Raw genomic sequence first — 18,744 nt, 5'->3', positions numbered from 1 at the left:
TTGTACGACTAAGGATCTTAAGGCTGTGAAGAAGAAGAAAATGAATGTTGTGCAGATTCTGTCTCTTCAGCAGCAGGCTCCTGCAGACGGTCCCTGGTACGAGGTGCAGATCGGCGGCCAGCCAGTAACCATGATGGTCGACACGGGAGCAGCCGTCAGCGTGATTCCTGCGGACCTGTACCAGAGCAAGCTGTCGCACTTCAAGCTCAACCAACCGAAGGTGAGGCTCAGCGCCTACGGAGGCAAGTCTGTCACTGTCCGGGGTGTGATCACTGTTCCTGTGACGTCATCGTCTGGTCAGACTGCTCAAGCTGATGTGTATGTTGCCGAGGCGGGTATGGCTCTGCTGGGTAGAGATCTTCAGAGGATGTTGCACATCACTGTGAAGAATGGTACCACTGTCTGTCTGGTTGACCATGTCAAGCCCCTGCCTGCCATCAGCGGTTTCGTGCACAAGGTGCAGCTGAAGCCGGACGTGACGCCGACGAGAGGCAAGCCCAGGACGTTGCCGTACTCGGCGCGGGACGAGGTGACGCAGCACCTGCTGGAGCTCGAGGCCCAGGGGATCATCGAGCGGGTGGAGACTCACTCTTCGCCCTGGCTGTCACCCGTCGTGGCAGTACGCAAGAAGACGGGCAAGTTGCGTGTCTGTCTGGATCTGACAGAATGTAACCGGGCTGTGGTGGCTAACGGGCATCCTCTTCCTCACATGCAGGAAATGATTGACCGCCTGCAGGGTGCAGCCATGATGTCCACGCTGGATCTTCGCTCGGCATACCACCAGCTGATGCTGCACGAAGGATCCAGGGAGCTAACAGCGTTCATTCACGAAGGTCAGACGTGGCAGTATGTGAGATGTCCGTTTGGTCTCAAATCACTCCCGCAATGCTTTCAGAAGATGATGGAGAGCATTCTCGCGGGTCTGAAGGGAGTTCAAGTGTACCTTGACGATGTGATTGTCTGGGGTAGCACTGAGGCTGAGCATGACGACAGGCTGCAACAGGTGGTCCGGCGGATGCACGAGAGGAATGTGACTCTGAACTGGGGCAAGTGTAAGATCCGAGTGTCTTCTGTCCAGTTCCTTGGCTTCACTGTCTCTGCGAGAGGCGTGTCTGTTTCGCAGGACCGGGTGCAGGGCCTGAAGGACATGCAGCAGCCCTCGACGAAGAAGAAGCTGCAGTCGGTGCTGGGGATTCTCGGCTTCTACTCGAAGTTCGTGAAGAACTTCAGCAGCCGCGTGGAGCCGCTGCGCCGTCAGCTGCGGAAGGACGCGCCGGCGTTCAAGTGGATAGAGGAGATGACGGCCGCTCTGGATGACGTCAGAGATGCCATCCTGAACTCCGATCTGCTCGCCATCTTCGATCCAGCTCTGGAGACGTGTGTCACCACCGACGCCAGCGACGTCGGCATCGGTGCGGTACTGACACAACTGCATCCTGAAGGTGAGCGAGTCGTGGCCTTCGCTTCGTGTACGTTGTCATCAGCCCAACGGCGCTACAGCGTAACTGAACGTGAGGCTCTCGCGTGTGTCTGGGCGTGCGAGAAATGGCACCGCTACCTCTGGGGTCACGAGTTCGTGATCCGAACTGACCATGCCGCTCTTCGCACTCTCTTGACTGCCAGTGGCATAGGCAGGGCTGGCATGAGACTGTCTAGGTGGGCTGCGAGGTTGATGACGTACTCTTTCACTGTTGAGCATGTGAAGGGTGTCTCAAACCCAGCTGACGGTCTGTCCCGCTTGCCAGGTCCTGAACAGCACGTGGAGGACGAGTCGCAGCTCGTGGCGGCTCTGACGACTGACGCCGATGCCGTAAGCCGTGCTGAGCTGGCCGACGCTGTTGCAGGAGATGCAGTTCTGACGCGCCTCGCTGACCAGATCCCGCAGAGGTGGCCTCGCCGACTCGCTGACGTGCCGGAGGATCTGAAGCCGTTCTACCGGTTCAGGGAGGAGCTGATCCTGCTGGATGGACTGGTTCTGCGAGGTGGGAGGATTGTAGTACCTGCCAGACTGCAAGAAAGGTTAGTGGCACATGCTCACGATGGGCACCAGGGCATGGTGCGTACGAAGCAGCGGTTGAGGGGATCCTACTGGTGGCCGGGCATGGATGCAATGGTTGAGTCAGCTGTCAAAACCTGTGACATGTGTATGACGTCAGACAAGTCTGCAAAGCCCCGTAAGGCACCACTGTGTCCCGTGCCGTTCCCCGATAGGCCCTGGGACAAGTTGGGCATTGACTTCATTGGACCGATGCAGGGACCCGCCCAGCAGCGATATGCTATCGTGTTGGTTGATTATTACTCGAAGTGGGTGGAGATGGCCTTCGTCCGTGAGCCGTCATCTGATGCAGTCGTGGAATTTCTGTCCACAGTGGCTTCCCGTGAAGGCTTTCCACGCCAGCTGGTGTCTGACAATGGCACCCATTTCACCTCCAGGAAGTTCGAGGAGTACCTGAGGAGTGTCGGCATTGAACACATCCTGGTCTCGCCCTACCACCCGGCAGGATCTGGCGCGGTGGAGCGTGTCAACCGCTCCATCAAGTCGGCGCTGCAGATGGCGGAGGCTGCGGGGGAGGACCGGACAACGTTCATCCGCAACTACCTCATGAACTACAGGGCTACGCCGCACGCCACTACCGGTAAAAGCCCTTCTGAACTGTTGCATGGACGTGTACTTCGTACCAAGCTGGACGCAGCTTCTGCACATGTTGGACGTTCTGATGACGCGTCTGTGAGGGTCCGTGTTGGGCGTCAGCAGCAGAAGCAGAAGGCGTGGTGGGACAAACGTAACGGTGTTCGTGTACCGCAGTTTGGCCCTGGTGACCGCGTCCGTGTTGAACTGATGCCCCGTCCCCGCAAGGGACGGCCGCGCTTTTCACAGCCTCGTCGCATCGTGCAGCAGACCGGCCCGGTGTCGTACCGACTGGACGACGGCACGCGGGTGCATGCCGAGCGGGTGACCAGAGCTCCGGATGTTCCTGACGCGGGAGCAGCTGATGCAGCTGGTCCGCCTGCTCACCGTGCTGTGGCCGACGCAGACGACTCTGGCTCAAGCGATCCTGACTCTGGCTCGGGTCCCGTCGAGGAGACTGAACCCGACGTGACCGACGCTGGCGGTGGGGATGGCCGTGGTGTGTCTGGCCGGCAGGCTACGGGGGTGACACGGTCTGGGCGAGTGGTATATAAGCCTGACCGTTATGGCTTTCCTTAAAGGAGGGGGAAAATGTGGTGTATTCTGTACCTACCTGTACGTACCGGCGAGGCGGTTCACTGTTGCTGAGCTGTGCTGAGCTGCGAGCTGGCAGCGGCCGGCGGTCGACCGATTGTGCCCCGGAGGCACGTGACGTAACGTGGCTGACCTGGCGCTCGGGCGCAGCTCCGGGCGGGGAGTCGAGCTGCGGCGGTCGCGCGGAGCGGCCGGAGTGGTCACGCATTTCGCGCATTTCAAGTCAGCTGTATGTCTTTATTTTCTTGTTTCGTTTGTGAGTCAATGCATTATCAAGAAGCACTTACCTCTTTGGAGTGACAGTCGGCCGAGACGGAGAACTGCTGAGGGACACGACACTACAGATAGTTTGTGTGTTAAGCCTATTGTGAAGAGAAACCTTCACGCCCGGCTGACGTCACAAACCTCGGCTACCAAATCGTGTCCGGTGGGGGTCGGGTGAAACTGCAATGTAGGCGCGGCGCCGCTGCGGCGCGCGGTGGAGCGGGGGTGCGGGCTCCCAGTCGTGCGCCGCTCCGCTCAAGCCGGCTCGCTCTTCTCTCTGCCCCGGTTGCCTCCCCGCTCTGCCTGCCTGGAGAGCCGGGACTACCTCCCCTCGGTTTGCGAGTAGTATCGCCCATGTTCCTAGAGGTGGACATTTTCGTATGACTTTTACTCTGTTTGTACTTGATTTTGCTGTACAGGGTGTCCCGAAATTGATGTCCTCTCCCATTGCGTGCAATAACATCAAAACAAAAAATGACCGGTTCATGATTTATTTGTTGATGTATCCACCACGCTTCCGCACACATGCCCGCATGCGCTCCGGCATGCCACACATCAGGTTGTCGAGAGTTTCTCCAGAAATGCTGCTCCAGGCCGATCGGAGGTTCCTGATGAGGGCAGTTTCGGACGACGCTGGTGCCATCTTGTCCATCCTGTCCTGGACGATTGACCACAGGTTCTCGATTGGCGACAGGTCCGGGCTGTTACCTGGCCATTCTCCTTTAGCCCAGAAGCCAGGGAAGTTGGCCCGGCACCACTCCTGGGTCTTGGTGGCGTTGTGAGCCGGGGCACCGTCCTGTTGGAAAATGGCCTGTGACATGTCCGGCAGAAGTTTGATGGCCGTTGGTGGTCCGTTCTCCTTCCGTCGTCTCATTGCTGATGCCGTCGTTCCCTTCATCACCTCCTCTACGTAGAAGTCCCCTGTCACGGTTTGGCCGCGGGGCACGATGTGAAGGTCTGACAGGCCACGGAAACTCATCATGCCCCACACCAGGACCTTGCCCGGCTGCTTGACGGTCTCGATGACAGGCACTTCTGAGCTGTTCTGAGCCCAAACACGGTCGTTCTGGCGGTTGGGGGGATGAAACAGCTCAAAAGGAGACTCGTCGCTGAACAGGACCCGCCTCCAGTCCTGAATGGACCAGTTGATCCGACTTTTAGCGAAGTCCAGCCGTTTTCGTCGCTGTGCTGCCGTCAGCTTGGGCTCCACACGCGGTTTCAGCGGCTTCAGACGGAGGCACTGCCGCAGATACCGGTGGACAGCTGACTTGGAGGCCGGATGATTTTTTGCACTGAGTTTCCGCGCCAGTTTCCGTGTCGACTGGTGCCGTTTCGTAACGGATTTCGCCACCACGATTTTGGCCACCCGGCTCATCGCTGTCTTCCTCCCTCTTCCCCCGTGGTTCTCCAGTGCATCTCCCTTGCGGTCGAGGGCCATCCAGCGTCTGAGGGTCCTGGGCTCTATCCTTAGCTCCTTGGCTACCTGTACCTGGGGCGTGCCGCCGTTGACCATGCCGACAGCGCGATAGCGAGTCGACAAAGGGTACTCCTTCGCCATGGCTGATATGCAGTCCGCGCGCCTCGCGACCCTCTCGGTAAATGACCTCTGCCGCCCCGCCGGGTCCTGGGTCGGCTCACCTGGCTAGGTCACGTGACCAACAAACACGTGACCGTGCCCCAGGGTCGGGTCCCGGTAAAGCGCCATTGGTATACCGGTATTGCTCTGAGGAAACGTAACGAACGGGAGAGGACATCAATTTCGGGACACCCTGTACTTTTGCGTTTTTCCGTTGTATCATTTGTATGTTGATTGTCGTTAACGACTAATTTGAAATGTATCGCGTGATTATTTGATAGTTTGAATATTTGATGGCTCATTGTTCGTTGGCGTATTGTTAGAAGGCAATTTCTGTAATACTTCTCAGTACTCGTTAGTTGTGTGACGTGCCACCTGGCTCTATGCCCGGCCATAATTCTGGATCATTCACGCTGATGGCGGCAAGGACGACTGCCGCCTCTTTTTTATGTCTCTCACATGCCCAAACCGTCGGTAAGAGTCATCTGTTTGTTAATTGTTATTTATACGTTAGTTCATGAGCTAGGGAACTGAATTTGTGCGTCATGAGTAGGCTTTGTATGCTTTGTTGCGTCTGTGTTCATACACTGAAAGTTGACAGTGCGCCAGATATGGCTGACTTTAAAACCGTGCTACAATACATTAGCATGAGTCAGTCCAGGGGCGTAGGCAGGGGGGGGGGCCACTGGGCCATGGCCCCCCCCTTTGCGATTGGAGGGCGCCGAAGGCGCCCTCCAATCGCAAATGCAATTGTGATATAATCGAATCGAAAAACAATCGCGACTGGAGGGCGCCCTCCAATCGCGAATGTGTTTACAGGGAAAATACGGATGGAGGGCGCCCTCGGAGGACGCCCATTCCAAATACGCCCTCCAAATACGGTTGGAGGGCTCCCTCGGGCGCCCTCCAACCACATTTGTAGGCTGTAGCTCTCTAAGCGTAACGGTGGTCGCCTATGTAAGCCGCTGTCCTGTAAATAAGCGCCCTCTCACCCGAAGGCGCCCTCCTGTAGGTCGCCACCCTGCTACACATTGCCGCCCTTCTGCTGATCGGCGTCCTCATAATTATTGGCGCTCTCCTACCTATTGAGCCCTCATGTGAAATTTTGAAGGCCGCCTTTCTCCCTTTTGGCACCCTCTTGTTCAGTGCCGCCCTCCTACCTATTGGTTCCCTAGTCCTTCCTGTTGAATGTTAATCGGGGCCCTTCTCCTATTGGCGCCCTCGTGTTGATCGCCGCCCTCCTAACCACTGGCACCCTCCTGTTGATCACCGCCCTCCTATCCACTGGCACCTTTCTGTTGACCAGCGCCCTCCGCACAGACGCCCTCCTGTTCGTGTCATCCTCTTGAGCAAAGGCGCCCTCCTCACCATTGCCACCCCCATTTTAATCGTCACCCTTCCGCTCATTGGCGACTTCCGGTTGATGACCGCCCTCCCACCTATTGGCGACCTCTTGTTGATCGCCACCCTCCTATTGGTGCTCTCCTGTTCCTCGCCACCCTCTTACCTGGTGGCGCCCTCCTGTTGATTGTTGATCGGCGCCCTCCTACCTATTGGTGCCCTCCTGTTGATCGCTGCCCTTCTATCCATTGGCGCCCTCCTGCTGCTCGCCAACTTCCTACCTATCTGTGCCCTACTGTCGAAACTCGGGATGTTGATCGGGGCTCTTCTACCTATTAGTGCCCTCCTGTGGATCGCAGCCCTTCTACCTATTGGCAACATCCGTTGATCGCTGCCCTCCTATCATTTATTTACTCCTTTGGCATGTTTTTCAACTCAGTCGTTCTATTGCACATAGTTGATGTCTTGCCTGTGAAAACTGCCATAAATGAACGTGCATTCAGCACAATGAATGAAGTATCTATACCTACCAAAACTATCTACGCTCTACGATGCATAAAACACGTCTTTGGTCTTAACGGATTGATCCTACTTTACGTGCATCATGGCATCTATATGGATTACGATTAAGTATTGTCAACAGGTTCAGGCGCAACAGCAGGCATCTGAAGTTTCGGTGATTGAAACTGGCTATGTGGGTACACTGTATGCATCTGTGAGAAGGCTATGAAGGCTGGTCTGAGGTAATTTGGATGATGTTTACGCATCTCGCGCTCCGGTATCAATCCGATACGGTGATCTGGTGCGTAGATATGCCACCGCCAATAAACTTTTATACATCGACACCCATGAGCCAAGCTTTCTGTACAGTTTGTGTGGCAGCGGCCCGACCAAACCTTAGGTATTTTTTACACCTTCAAATTTGGTAAAAGAGCGAGAGGAGCTTTGAACAGTGATCGTATAAAAGGCGTGCCTAAAAAGCGGAGGAAATGGTTGTTTTCAAAAATTTCGCGCGCCTTCGGCGCAGCATTTCAAGAACACTTGACCTTTTGTGACCTGGAGTATAAAGAATACACACGATGCAAAATCAATGCAGCACGACCTATACGAGGTTACGCAAAAAAAAACTGGTGGCATGGTAAAAAACGCCTCCCAACCCCCCAACCCCCACTGAGCGATTTTTTATCTCGCGACCGTATGGCGCCCTCCTTGGGTGAGGTGGCGCCCTCCAAACCCTTGGCCCCCCCTTCGCGATTTTCTAAATACGCCGCTGAGTCAGTCGGTGAATCTGTGAGAATCTACTGTTAACGCCAGACCCCTTGAGACCCTAATTTTTCGCGATTATTTTTAAATGCGTGGAATAGTTTTAATCATATTTAGGAAGGAGCTGTTTCAAGACCTGCCGAAACTTTTCCTTCAAATACATTTTGTTGTCACTTAAATATTTGTGGCACTTGTCATTGACTCGTAATGTTAACTGTTTTTCCATCCTAGATAGAGGCTTTCATACGTCATATGACATTAGGCTCCGCCCACGACTGCGGCATTGACCCGTGCCCATCAGCGACCTCTGTACAAACGACACCCCTGCCATCTGTAAAGGACTATGAATTTCGCTGACGCTTCACGTGCTATGAATCAATTGCAGCAGACGGTCAAGTAAATGTTAGGCTCTTGTTGACTCTTATATACCTATATGACCAAGAAGACCATCACTCCTCAACCTACTACTCACACGTGCTTCGAACAAACGTTAACGATTCCTAACAAATACGATTTTCGATGTAGGATATCTGTTTGAAATACGAGCGAGCCTTGTGATGTGAAGCGAAAGCAATTAACTAATTATTGCGTTGTTCGATGGTTGCATAGCGATGTACAAATCGGCAGCTACTTGGTGACATCCGACATCCCATTATCGCATTATCTGCAACGTCATAGGCTTTAAATACAGGTGAATATTTCCTAACCTTATGTCAGTTATAGGTATGCCATCTGCCAGTCATCTGCAGCTTGTAAAAAATAAAACAAATATCAGCGAACATATCAGCATTGTACAAGCAATGCGCGTTGAGCATTTATGGCTCCTCAGTCATCATGTCGCTCTTTGGGCACTGTCAGCCAAGACGTTACGCACAACTCCGCCGGCTTTCGGCACCGCTCGACCGTCCCCGCTCCCCGCCACAGCGAGAGTGACAGCGCGCGCCGGCCCGAAACCGCCGCAGGCCAAGACCACACAGGCGGGGCTTAGCTGTGACGTCATAACGTATCACAGACTGACTGGTGATAGCCTCTACACACTGGGTGAAAATCTTGCTCGAAATTTAACATTACGAGTCAATGAGAAGTGCCTGAAATATTGAAATGGCGATAAAATATCTAAATTGTAAAAGTTTCGGCAGGTCTCGAAACGGCCATGTCCTGAGCTTGGTTGAAATTCTTCCACGCACTTAAAAATAATCGCGAAAAATTAGGGTCTCAAGGGGTCTGGCGTTAACAGTAGGCGTACTGCGCCTATATGCAATATATGATGCGTGAGCTACATGGCCCGGCATAAGTTTTATCCTCTCAAAAAATGTGCTTTCTAGGTTGCTACATAAAAGACTGCGATTCTCTTCGGCATTCAGTTTATTCCCCACGAACAGGGATTTACATACGAACGCAAATTTGCATGCTGGTAACCAGGTTGTGCAGGTAAACACAGCTGGATTTTTTTACCATGCCCGTTTGAGCTGTAACGACAAGGCGCCAAGGCTGGCCGCCAGCTTCCCTTTGTCCAGGTCCTGCTGGACGATAGCCCGAAGTTCGTCGATCAGGATGGGGTCCGGATGATAGCCGGCTAGCACCTCTTTCCTTCAGAAGTTCGGCACGTTCAATTCGCACCACCGCTAGGCCTTGGCAGAGCGGTGAGCTGGCGCGCCGTCCTGTTTGAAAATGCATGTCGACATGCCATTTACCAGACGTTGACTTAGTATTGGGCCGAAGGTAGGTAATGAGCCTCGCAGAGCTCATCCAATAGCGCCTCAAGATCCTGTCTGGAGATGTGATAGCCCTTCAGCGCGAGCCGTTTGGCCAATTTTGTCGCTAACTGCTGGCCCCTCCTCCCGGCCGCCTTTTTCGATGCGATTTCTGTAACTGTTGAAATGGTGGGCACTTGCCTGCAAATTGGAACGATCAGCAACGCTGCCAGCAGCTGTATGCTTATCCCACCAACACCGGTCTGTGCAGGCAGTTCGCCCATAATTAAGCTAAAAGCCTTGCAAACAAAAACAACTGGCAGATGTCCCAACTGATCAGCAATGGCACGCTGTGTCATTTCGGCCTGGAACACGCCGACTGTCTGGTTCAGCTCCCTTGATAACAATTTCAGACCTTCACGTAGCGACGCAGCCGTTCAGGTGGACAATCTGTGTGAAACTGGCCGTAGCTCGGTGACCCGTGACCCGAGGTTCGTTTGCCACCTCATGACCTGCGGCCAAGGACCGTGCAATGCAGGAGTGCAGCCTGAATCGTCATCCCTCAGGTGTAGACACGATTAGGAACCAGAAGGTGTTTTCATAGGTAGTTAACAAATTCTTTGCCGAACCCTGTAGTGTCGTCCTGTAATGTCTTTCATCGTCAGCGAGTCACTACATGGAGTTAAAATGGCGAGCGGCCCTCCCACCGGAATGATGAGCGTCCTTCTCTGTCCAACATGGCGTTAATTTCCGCCTAAGCTCCACTGTCCCGCTCAACTGCTGTCATTCGGCACAGTCTACAAGTACAGGTGACTGGTCGCGAGATCGGAGCTCCGTAGCACCGAGCGAGTGTGGCGAAGGTGGGGGTATTCACCGCATCAAACCTATAAGTCGCCTGGACCCTTATCTTACCAATAGTACTACTCGGAAGTCGGAACACCCCTGACCCCCTGATATAGCTGGTCTCGATTTCAGTAGGATCCTGACCTGACCCTTTCAGTCGCCCCCCACCCCACCTGGGAGCTCCATCTCTGACACCCAGCCACTTACCCAGCAGCGGCAGAACGTGTCGCACCACCGAGGTCAGCGTGGCATGCAGGTCCAGCCGGGCGTAAGCGGCCATGCATCGGGCCGCCATGTGCCGCACAGACTTGAACTGGCTGCCCAGAAACTCGCGCAATCGACCCAGACGACGCAGCGCCTGCCGATGCAACAAAGCAAACAGTTCAGTCATCCCATCAGGGTGCCCATTTTTTTTTCAAAACGATTGGAGTGCCACTGCCCAATAGGTATCTGCAGCTGCTAAGGAGGGCCACTTTGTCATGGGACATAAGTCAGGTCTAAGGTATAAGGTCCTAAGGTGCATGGCCCCGCAGCTGCTACTGTGCAGAGGGCTACAAAAAGTCCCTGCTCCAGAGGCGGCCGGCCGGCGCGAATCTCCCAATTCCTGCCACAATTCTAATAACCCGGTTTACATAGCATATTTGACGAGGCTCTAGCTCGTTAATTTGGCGATAATTTCGATGCAGTGGTCTACAAATATTTAGAGGGGATCATTTTGTAAATTGTTAAGCACCATTGGCATCTTTTGCAACATCACGGACGGAGATATTGTGGCGGCCCAGACAAATAGATAAAAATGATATAATTATATTGAGACGGAAATAAAGAACCGACCCCCACCGGACACGATTTGGTAGCCGAGGTCTGTGACGTCAGCCGGGCGTGAAGTTTTCCCTTCACCATAGGCTTCACACACAAACCGGCCGAAGTTCATGCCAGGATAGCCCGGCTTGAAAGTGCAAAAATGATTAAATTTTGCCCTCAATAGATTCATTGCTTCATTTTATAACTAAAAACGTCCGTTATTAGGACTCAATGAAGGTAAAAAGTACTCAAAATCGAAGTTCAAGAAGATGCTGTCCGAGCACAATCTGGTAACATCACGTGACCTCTTTTAAGCAAAATGTATATAATTCAAGGATGTTATTATACGATTGCTGCCTAAAACATCATAAATAATACGCTTGTAACATTTATTGCTTCTGTTTAAGTCATAACATTGCAAAACGCAAAGTTTATCATGGAAGTCACGTGACCAAAGGTATAGCAGGGGTTGGGACAAGCACTCAAAGGATTTCAGGTTTTTTAATTAAATTATATAAGTTTCATGATGAAATTGATAGAATGTATTTTTTCCGAATGAATAACAAATTTTCGTATGTAAAATATTTTTCTTATGGGCGAAATTCTCCATATAAGAAATGTCAGTGACGTCACCAGGGCTTTACGTGGGCTTTACTCAAAACATCGGACCTACCTGTTTCTTATAGGTATCTTGTAAAGAACATAACAGTTTGAGAGTAGGTCGCACACTGAACTAAAAACAATTTCCAACATCGACGTTGACTCGGTTTTCTGAGCAAAAAAAAACTATTGCTTTTCACTAGCGCAGCAACAATAAAAAAATAAACATGAATCAAATAAGGCGTGATAAAATAGGAACAAAGACCTCTAATAAAAGGAAGTACGAACTCGCCACAACACTCCCCGCCCCAGAGCGGAGCTAGAAAGTAAGATATAGTAAATTGCTAAACAAAATCGATCACAAATTGTCATGCAGAATGGGCGAAGACCAGCTCTTGTTAACCTGCGCCCGGCTGGGGGTCCTGGATTTCCACGCCCTGCTGGGGGGGGGTGTTTGAACACCCCCCTTCTAACTCGGCTCCTGGGCCACGTAGCGATACGCGGAAGGCGGCGTTCGAAAGAGCGTCAAAAATAATGACGAAATCACTTCCGTCAATTTTTTGGTCAGGTCAAAGGTCAGGTCACCAGAGGTCATTGAAGGCAAAATTTCGCCGATTTCCAGGTCGAATGTCGACAATTTCCAAGAAGCCAACGCATAACTCGGGAACCAATGGAGCTACAGCGCCGCGGAAAAACGCATTCGATAGCCCTATTAACGCCCTTTCTGAGAAATTTTCTCAGATTTGACCTAACGTCAACGGTTTTGCCTGCAGGGGGCAAAAACTGCAAAAATAGCCGATTTTTTCGGAAACAGTTTTTCTGTAATAACTTTTGGCCCAAGCCTTGCACGAGCTTACTTTTACCGGCATCGTGTTCCTCTCGTCAAGACGCATCGAATGAACTATAACTTGACCTTGAAAGGTCAACTTGAAAATTTGACCTCAGGTCAAGGTCATGACCTGACTGGAAAGGGTCATGCTGCATATCAGTCGATCCGTATCGTCGAGCTAAACACATATAAGGCGTTTTCATCGCTCTAGCATGCCTCTATCAAAAGTTATTTGCGAAAAACTGTTAGATACCATTCGTGACGTAAGATGACCTCAGGGCATAAACAGGGGTCACGGACACCATTTTCATGTTCATTGTGTCTCAACCACTTGTAATTCGGTGTTTGGGAGTGTTTATAATGTCTTTCGTCCAAAAGAGGCGCATTTCAATTTTCTCCCATTGACTTATAATGGGGAGGTCGCAAAATTGACCTGACCTTAGGTCATCGATATCAAAATTCTGAGATATACATTCTGCACATCCTATTGCTCTTAGCAATCGCTGAGAGTTTCAAAGCGATCGGTCACTCGGTGTAGCTATGACAGACATTGAAACTTTTTATGAGGTGAGGTCACTTCAAGTGACCTGGTGACCTGACCTTGAATGACCTTGGTCTGAAATTTTCACAACATGTGTAGAATTGATGTATGATAAGGTGTACCAAAAACGGCGCCGTTTTAGAGATATTTGCGAAAAACCACAAGGGGGGTGTTCAAACACCCCCCCCCCCCAGCAGGGCGCGGGTTAATGGTGGCACAGCGCCTGCCGCGTCGGACGGGAGCGGCGATAAAACGGCGCAGCCCGGAAACTCCGGCGACGGCGACTTGCGACTCGCTGACTTGTGTTCTGCGTTTCGCGGCGACGTATAGGTTCATGTCGTTGACGAACGCTTGGGTATGTAGATAGGTAGGTAAGAAGATAAGAAGCACCGCGATGGAGCAGGCGGCGTGGCTCAGCGCGGCCTGGATCCACCTTGGTTAGGCCACAAGTTAGCGGAGCCGCTCTTGGGAGAAGCGAGCTTGAGGAACCGGTGCGGAGGGAGGCAGCGCGGCGTGGTTGCGGCGCGGCCCGAAATCTGACCGGCTGTTATTCAGGTGATCGTTTTGGTCGGATGCTTTCTTGTCATGAAGAAGTATGTCGTTTTCGTTTCGATGATTGACATTTCCTCATTCTTATTCTTGATGTCGCGTCGAAGGACAGACGTCGACATCGAATAGATAAATAAAATCTTGAAGATCAATAATTTACTGTTATAAGATAAAGAACGATCACGTCGGGGTCACCAATGTGGCGGCCGAGACAAATAGATAAAAACAAGATGTCTTGCGCTCGCTCCGCGTCGCTTTGGCCATAAAATGGTTCGGGGGAAAATTTGGGGTCGAATAGTGTTTGTCCCGTGGCGATCGGCTTTCTAGAAGCTGATAATCGCGAAAAACCTGTTCAGGCTGCAAAAGTAGGTACTCGGTACTTGCTTGGTACTTGGGAAAGTACTTGGTAGTTGCTTGGTACTTGCAAAAGTACTTGGTACTTGCTTGGCATTTGCCAAAGTACTCGGTACTTGCAAAAGTGGTACCGTAAGGTGGGGCTATTTGAGACAGTATTTAAAATTTGTTATAAAATAAAAACCGTTTGAACTTTTTGCTTAATTTTTGCTCAGGCGATTTACTGCTCGATTCCACACCTTCCTGAGCAAAAATATCACATAAAAATCAAACGCTCTTCATTTTATAGCGATTTTAAATACTGTCTCAAATAGCCCCACCGTCTCAAATAGCCCCACTTAACGGTACTTGCTTGGTACTGCAAAAGTACTTGGTACTTGCTTGGTGCTCGCAAAAGCACTTGGTACTTGCAAAAGTACACCGATACAACCAGCGCCTCCACGATCGTTACAAGCGCCTGCCGCGGCAGGCTATGGCGACAGTGACTCAATCCGACGAGCATGCCGGTACAGCGCCGAACGACATCGTCAACATGTGAAGCGAACGTCATTTGCTGGTCGAAAACTACTCCCAGGTTCTTCAAACTGGGGCAGCCGGTGACGGTGGATCCCATGAAATGAACGGAGATGGTGGGTAGTTGTTTCAGAATTTGTCGTGAGCCAAATACTATGAGTTGAGTTTTGTCTGCGTTAATTTTCATGCCATTTTTGCAGAACCATTTCGAAAGCGAGTCTAAGTTGAGCTCCATCGACCGGACAAGGGCGGCACTGTCATTGGGTCGTCCAAACACTGCCACCTGACAGTCATGCGTGTGGAAGCGAGTCATGCCTGTGCAGAGGCAGATCGAGCGCATAGACGGAGAACATGAGTGGGCCCAGGGCCGATCCCTGGTAGGTTCCGATCGGGTTCAGTAGCGGCTGTGATGTGACTCGTTCGCCATCTGGTGTCTGAATCAGGACTCGCTGGTAGTGGTCTGATAGATAGCTGCTGAACCATCGAGTGTCCACGTTATACAGATGGAGTTTCCAGAGCAGGCGGTCATGCGGAATTACATCAAAACACTTTGACATGTCCAACAAACAGAGAAGTCCGATTTCGCGTCGATCTATGGCTTCTAAAATTCGATCAGAGATAGTGACTATACTCTGTTCCGTTTCAAGTTTGCAGCCGAAGTGCCCTGCTGAAAGCAGTGCGTGATTTCTGTATATACAGCTCTTACGTTTTAAGACGCAAATTTTGAGCGGAGGAGCGATCTGCCGAAGAAACTCCGACTGCAAGCTTGATATGGAACAGACTATAGTGCTGTTTCGGTTGAATGATGTGCCCTAAAGCCGTGCTGGTGAGAAGAGAACAGGTCATGTGAAGTGAAGTATGAAGACAGCTGTTCATAAACTACACGTTCCGTGATCTTAGCGATAGTCGGCAGTATAGATATGGGTCTGTAGTTGGAGGGTTCAGTTGACTTAGAGTTCTTCTGGATCGGATGAACGTAAGTTACTTTCCACGCCGCTGGTACATTGTGCGAGGCAAGACTGGAGTTAACAATGTGCGTGACGACATGACACAGCGAGTCCCAACACAACTTCACAAAACGCATGCACAGGCCGTCGCATGCTTTTATTTTGATTTGTTCAAAATAAAAACAGTTTGATTTGTTCTTTTTAAAAGCTTATTAGATACCAGCCCCCCCCCCTCATAACCTGTTTACGTCATTCAGGAGGCCTTATCACAGTAAGGTTATGGCGGAACTTTGATTCATTGTGATTTTACGTGTCACGCACACTGAGTGATTAGTGATTGGCGCCCACTAAGGCAGACCAATGAGCGCCCGGCTGGTAAGCCCAAGAGGCACCGGTATCCGCCTGGGGCGGGGGACGGGGTCAATGGAGAGCGATACGAGCATGACCTCTGGTCAGCCTCAACCTGTTTTAACCCAGTTGTCAGCCGCTGGTGCCTGCGTCATATAGCAGTTTTCCTTCTACCGCTGTCGTATAATCGTGTTACACCGTCCTTTTCATGATACAGGCCATGACCTCACTACTGGGGTCCTCAAACTGAATGGAATAGTTCGCTGAGCCGCCGCAGCCCAGGACGCGATACTTTCAAGAGAGACTATACGTGTTTGGCTCAAAAACTTGAATTTAAGAAATGCATGTGTAATGGTCACGAGAAATTGCCCAGATTTAGTTCAAGATTTTGGAAAATGCGGAACGATAATCAATACTCGAAGATAGCCATTTGATTGTTCATGGTATTGGCAGTCTAATGGCGTTTACGGCATGTCTGTATGTCTATTCTGTGATTTTATATGATTTTTTGAACATATGCCGTTTTTGGTCGAAAACTCAGAAATTATGACGTCATTAATACCTCGATATCTCAAAAATTTTCCGACTGACTTTTTTGAAACTTTGTCACAATAGACTTCAATCAATTCCCTACAGGTACCAAAATTTGTTATGCTATGGCCCGGCGAAAAAAGTGGGGGCGTTTAACGCTCCCCCCCCCCCCCCCAGCAACTCGCGGGTTAAGATTTTCGTAGCTATATCTTTGCCATTGACCTCTATTAGTACCGAGGTCAATGATAGGTCAATGATCTTTGCATAATAATGCATTAGTTGAATTTCATTCATAAAATGCATTTCCACACGACTCAAAATTCACCGCGAAATACCATTTGCCTGAGACACAATTATTACGTAACGTGAATGCTTGACTACGATTACTATGCATTTCCGTTCTTGCAGAGTTTGGGGCATCAGCATTTCATTTCATGGGATATCAGCAATCATTCATTTAAGAAAGTGTACACACAAGCAGGTATGTAGCATGTCTTGACTCCCACAGAGAGCAGAAGAGTCATTCGTTTTGCTCATCGTCGTGATGGAAGTCTTTTCCGTAAGTTCATACTTACTCAGTGACTTCGTGCACCATTCTGTCGTCAATGTCAAGGGATAAGGAATTAGGCTCTATGATATAATTCGAGCTAAAATTTATGTCATTTATGCTTAGTAGCCTTCATAATGAATTGGAAGGGCCAGGCACTCGGCAGTTACGCCCCACACAGGGATTTTTTTCACACACCAGCAGTCTTTCAAGGTCACGAGCGGTTGCGTGATGTTGATGCATGGAAACGGCGTTTGCTGCTAGAGTAATGAATGGCCGACTCCATTTTTTTCACAGATAGTTAGGACCAATCTGGCGGACATAATATGTAAAAATTAGCCAAATCGAAGGTGGCGTGTTTTTTTTTTTGCTTTTTAGATTTTGCTGTTTTAACCCGCGCACCGACGGGAGTCTGCGCCAACTTCGTACCGACGGGGGGGGGGCGGATGACCGCCCCTCTGAGATCTCGAGAACGAAGCAAGATAGCGACATGCGGTAAACGGCATGGGATACGCACGGACAAGGTCTACAATTTTTACTTAGGTCATTTTCAGGTCAGGTCAAAGATGACGTCACAGGGGTCAAAAGTCAAAATGGCGGCGCTAGATATGGAGAGTTTTTCTCGAATAACTTTCGAACTAGTCAAGATAGGAACAAACTAAGGGCATCATCGTGATCCTCTTGTCAATCCGCATCGAATGATATATATGTTGACCTCGAAAGGTCAAGATCAAAGGTTGACCTCAGGTCACGTGACCTCGAGGTCATTCGATGCGCCTTGACGAGCTGAACACAATGAGACCATCCGCGTGGCTGTATCTTGTTCCTGTACGGAGTTATTGGCAAAAAAACCTTTGGTGACGTCACATGACCTTGCAGCTGCCCAACAGCAAAACAGACCTCAAAGTAGTGAGGGTTGATCGTATATGAAGTCATGTATGGTTTACGGGGCCATTCCGACCCGTTTTAGTAGTAAAAACAGGTAAAGTTTTAGTGGTAGTGGTAAAAAATTTTCCCCCCATTGACTTATAATGGGGAGGTTGAGAAATTGACCTGACCTTAGGTCATCGATATCAAAATTCCGAGATATACAAATTGTAGCTACTATTGACTTTATAGCATCCTGCGACTTTTAAAGGCCTCCGACAACTACTGTAGGTCTGGCACGGTGACAAAGTTGCAAAAAAGTGACTTGAGGTTCGGTAATTCAAAGTGACCTGGTGACCTGACCTTAAAAGTTAGGAGGTTTAACTTGCAATGACACTTCAATTTAATTTTATAACAAAAAATAAAGGCCTTATCAATTGCCTACGACACCCTGTTAATATCATTTCGATACCAGAAAAAGAACCAGAGTTATAGACATTTAAAAGTTAATGTGTAGCATTTTTGATTAATGATTAATGACCTTACCCTCGTAGTTTGAAAAAGTTAGATCAAAACACTTGTTTATTAATAATTTCGAGCACAGCTCTTCATCAGAATACAAAGCTAAAAAGCATTTTTAGCTTTGTATTCTGATGAAGAGCTGTGCTCGAAATTATTAATAAACAAGTGTTTTGATCTAACTTTTTCAAACTACGAGGGTAAGGTCATTAATCATTTATCAAAATGCTTTAATATGATCCTCGCACAAGCACTGAGAAACTTAAAGAACATTGTAGCATTTTTGGCTATATTCGATGACCTATATATCTCAGTGATACGTCATCAAGTTTCGAAAACATTAGACGTAACTCAGTTTTGAACTATGCCCTGTCAGCCTACAAATTTTCAGAAAAATCAGAGGGGATGACGGATTTCGGTGTTTGATTTGACGTGAAATGCCCCATGCACATGTCTGACCTTGTGTAATGTGTATAGGTAATGCCTCACCATTCATAAATCAATGACAATCACTTTGAGAAGTAAAGAGGCCCAAAAATTCTAGAGATGAGCCCTGCGATTAAATTTTGCACATCAATCCACAAATACCTT

General features: G+C 50.0%; 1 protein-coding gene across 1 annotated transcript in view; it reads right to left on the bottom strand.

Annotated features, from left to right (window-relative positions):
* Positions 1 to 9,728: 9,728 nt before the first annotated feature.
* The window catches only part of LOC122369687 (TATA-binding protein-associated factor 172-like), a 192,592-nt gene continuing 183,576 nt past the window's right edge, over positions 9,729 to 18,744 (bottom strand). Inside the window, exon 10 of the mRNA XM_043344609.1 lies at positions 9,729 to 10,562. Coding sequence (XP_043200544.1) covers positions 10,116 to 10,562 — 447 coding nt within the window. The 3' untranslated portion in view covers positions 9,729 to 10,115. The remainder of the gene's footprint in view (positions 10,563 to 18,744) is intronic.

This window comes from Amphibalanus amphitrite, unplaced genomic scaffold (genome assembly GCF_019059575.1).
Source record: "Amphibalanus amphitrite isolate SeventyFive unplaced genomic scaffold, NRLGWU_Aamphi_draft 001062F_arrow, whole genome shotgun sequence".
NCBI classification, from domain to species: Eukaryota; Metazoa; Arthropoda; class Thecostraca; order Balanomorpha; family Balanidae; genus Amphibalanus; species Amphibalanus amphitrite.
The sequence above is the reverse complement of the archived record's forward strand: the minus strand, read 5'-3'. Positions and strand labels throughout refer to the sequence as shown.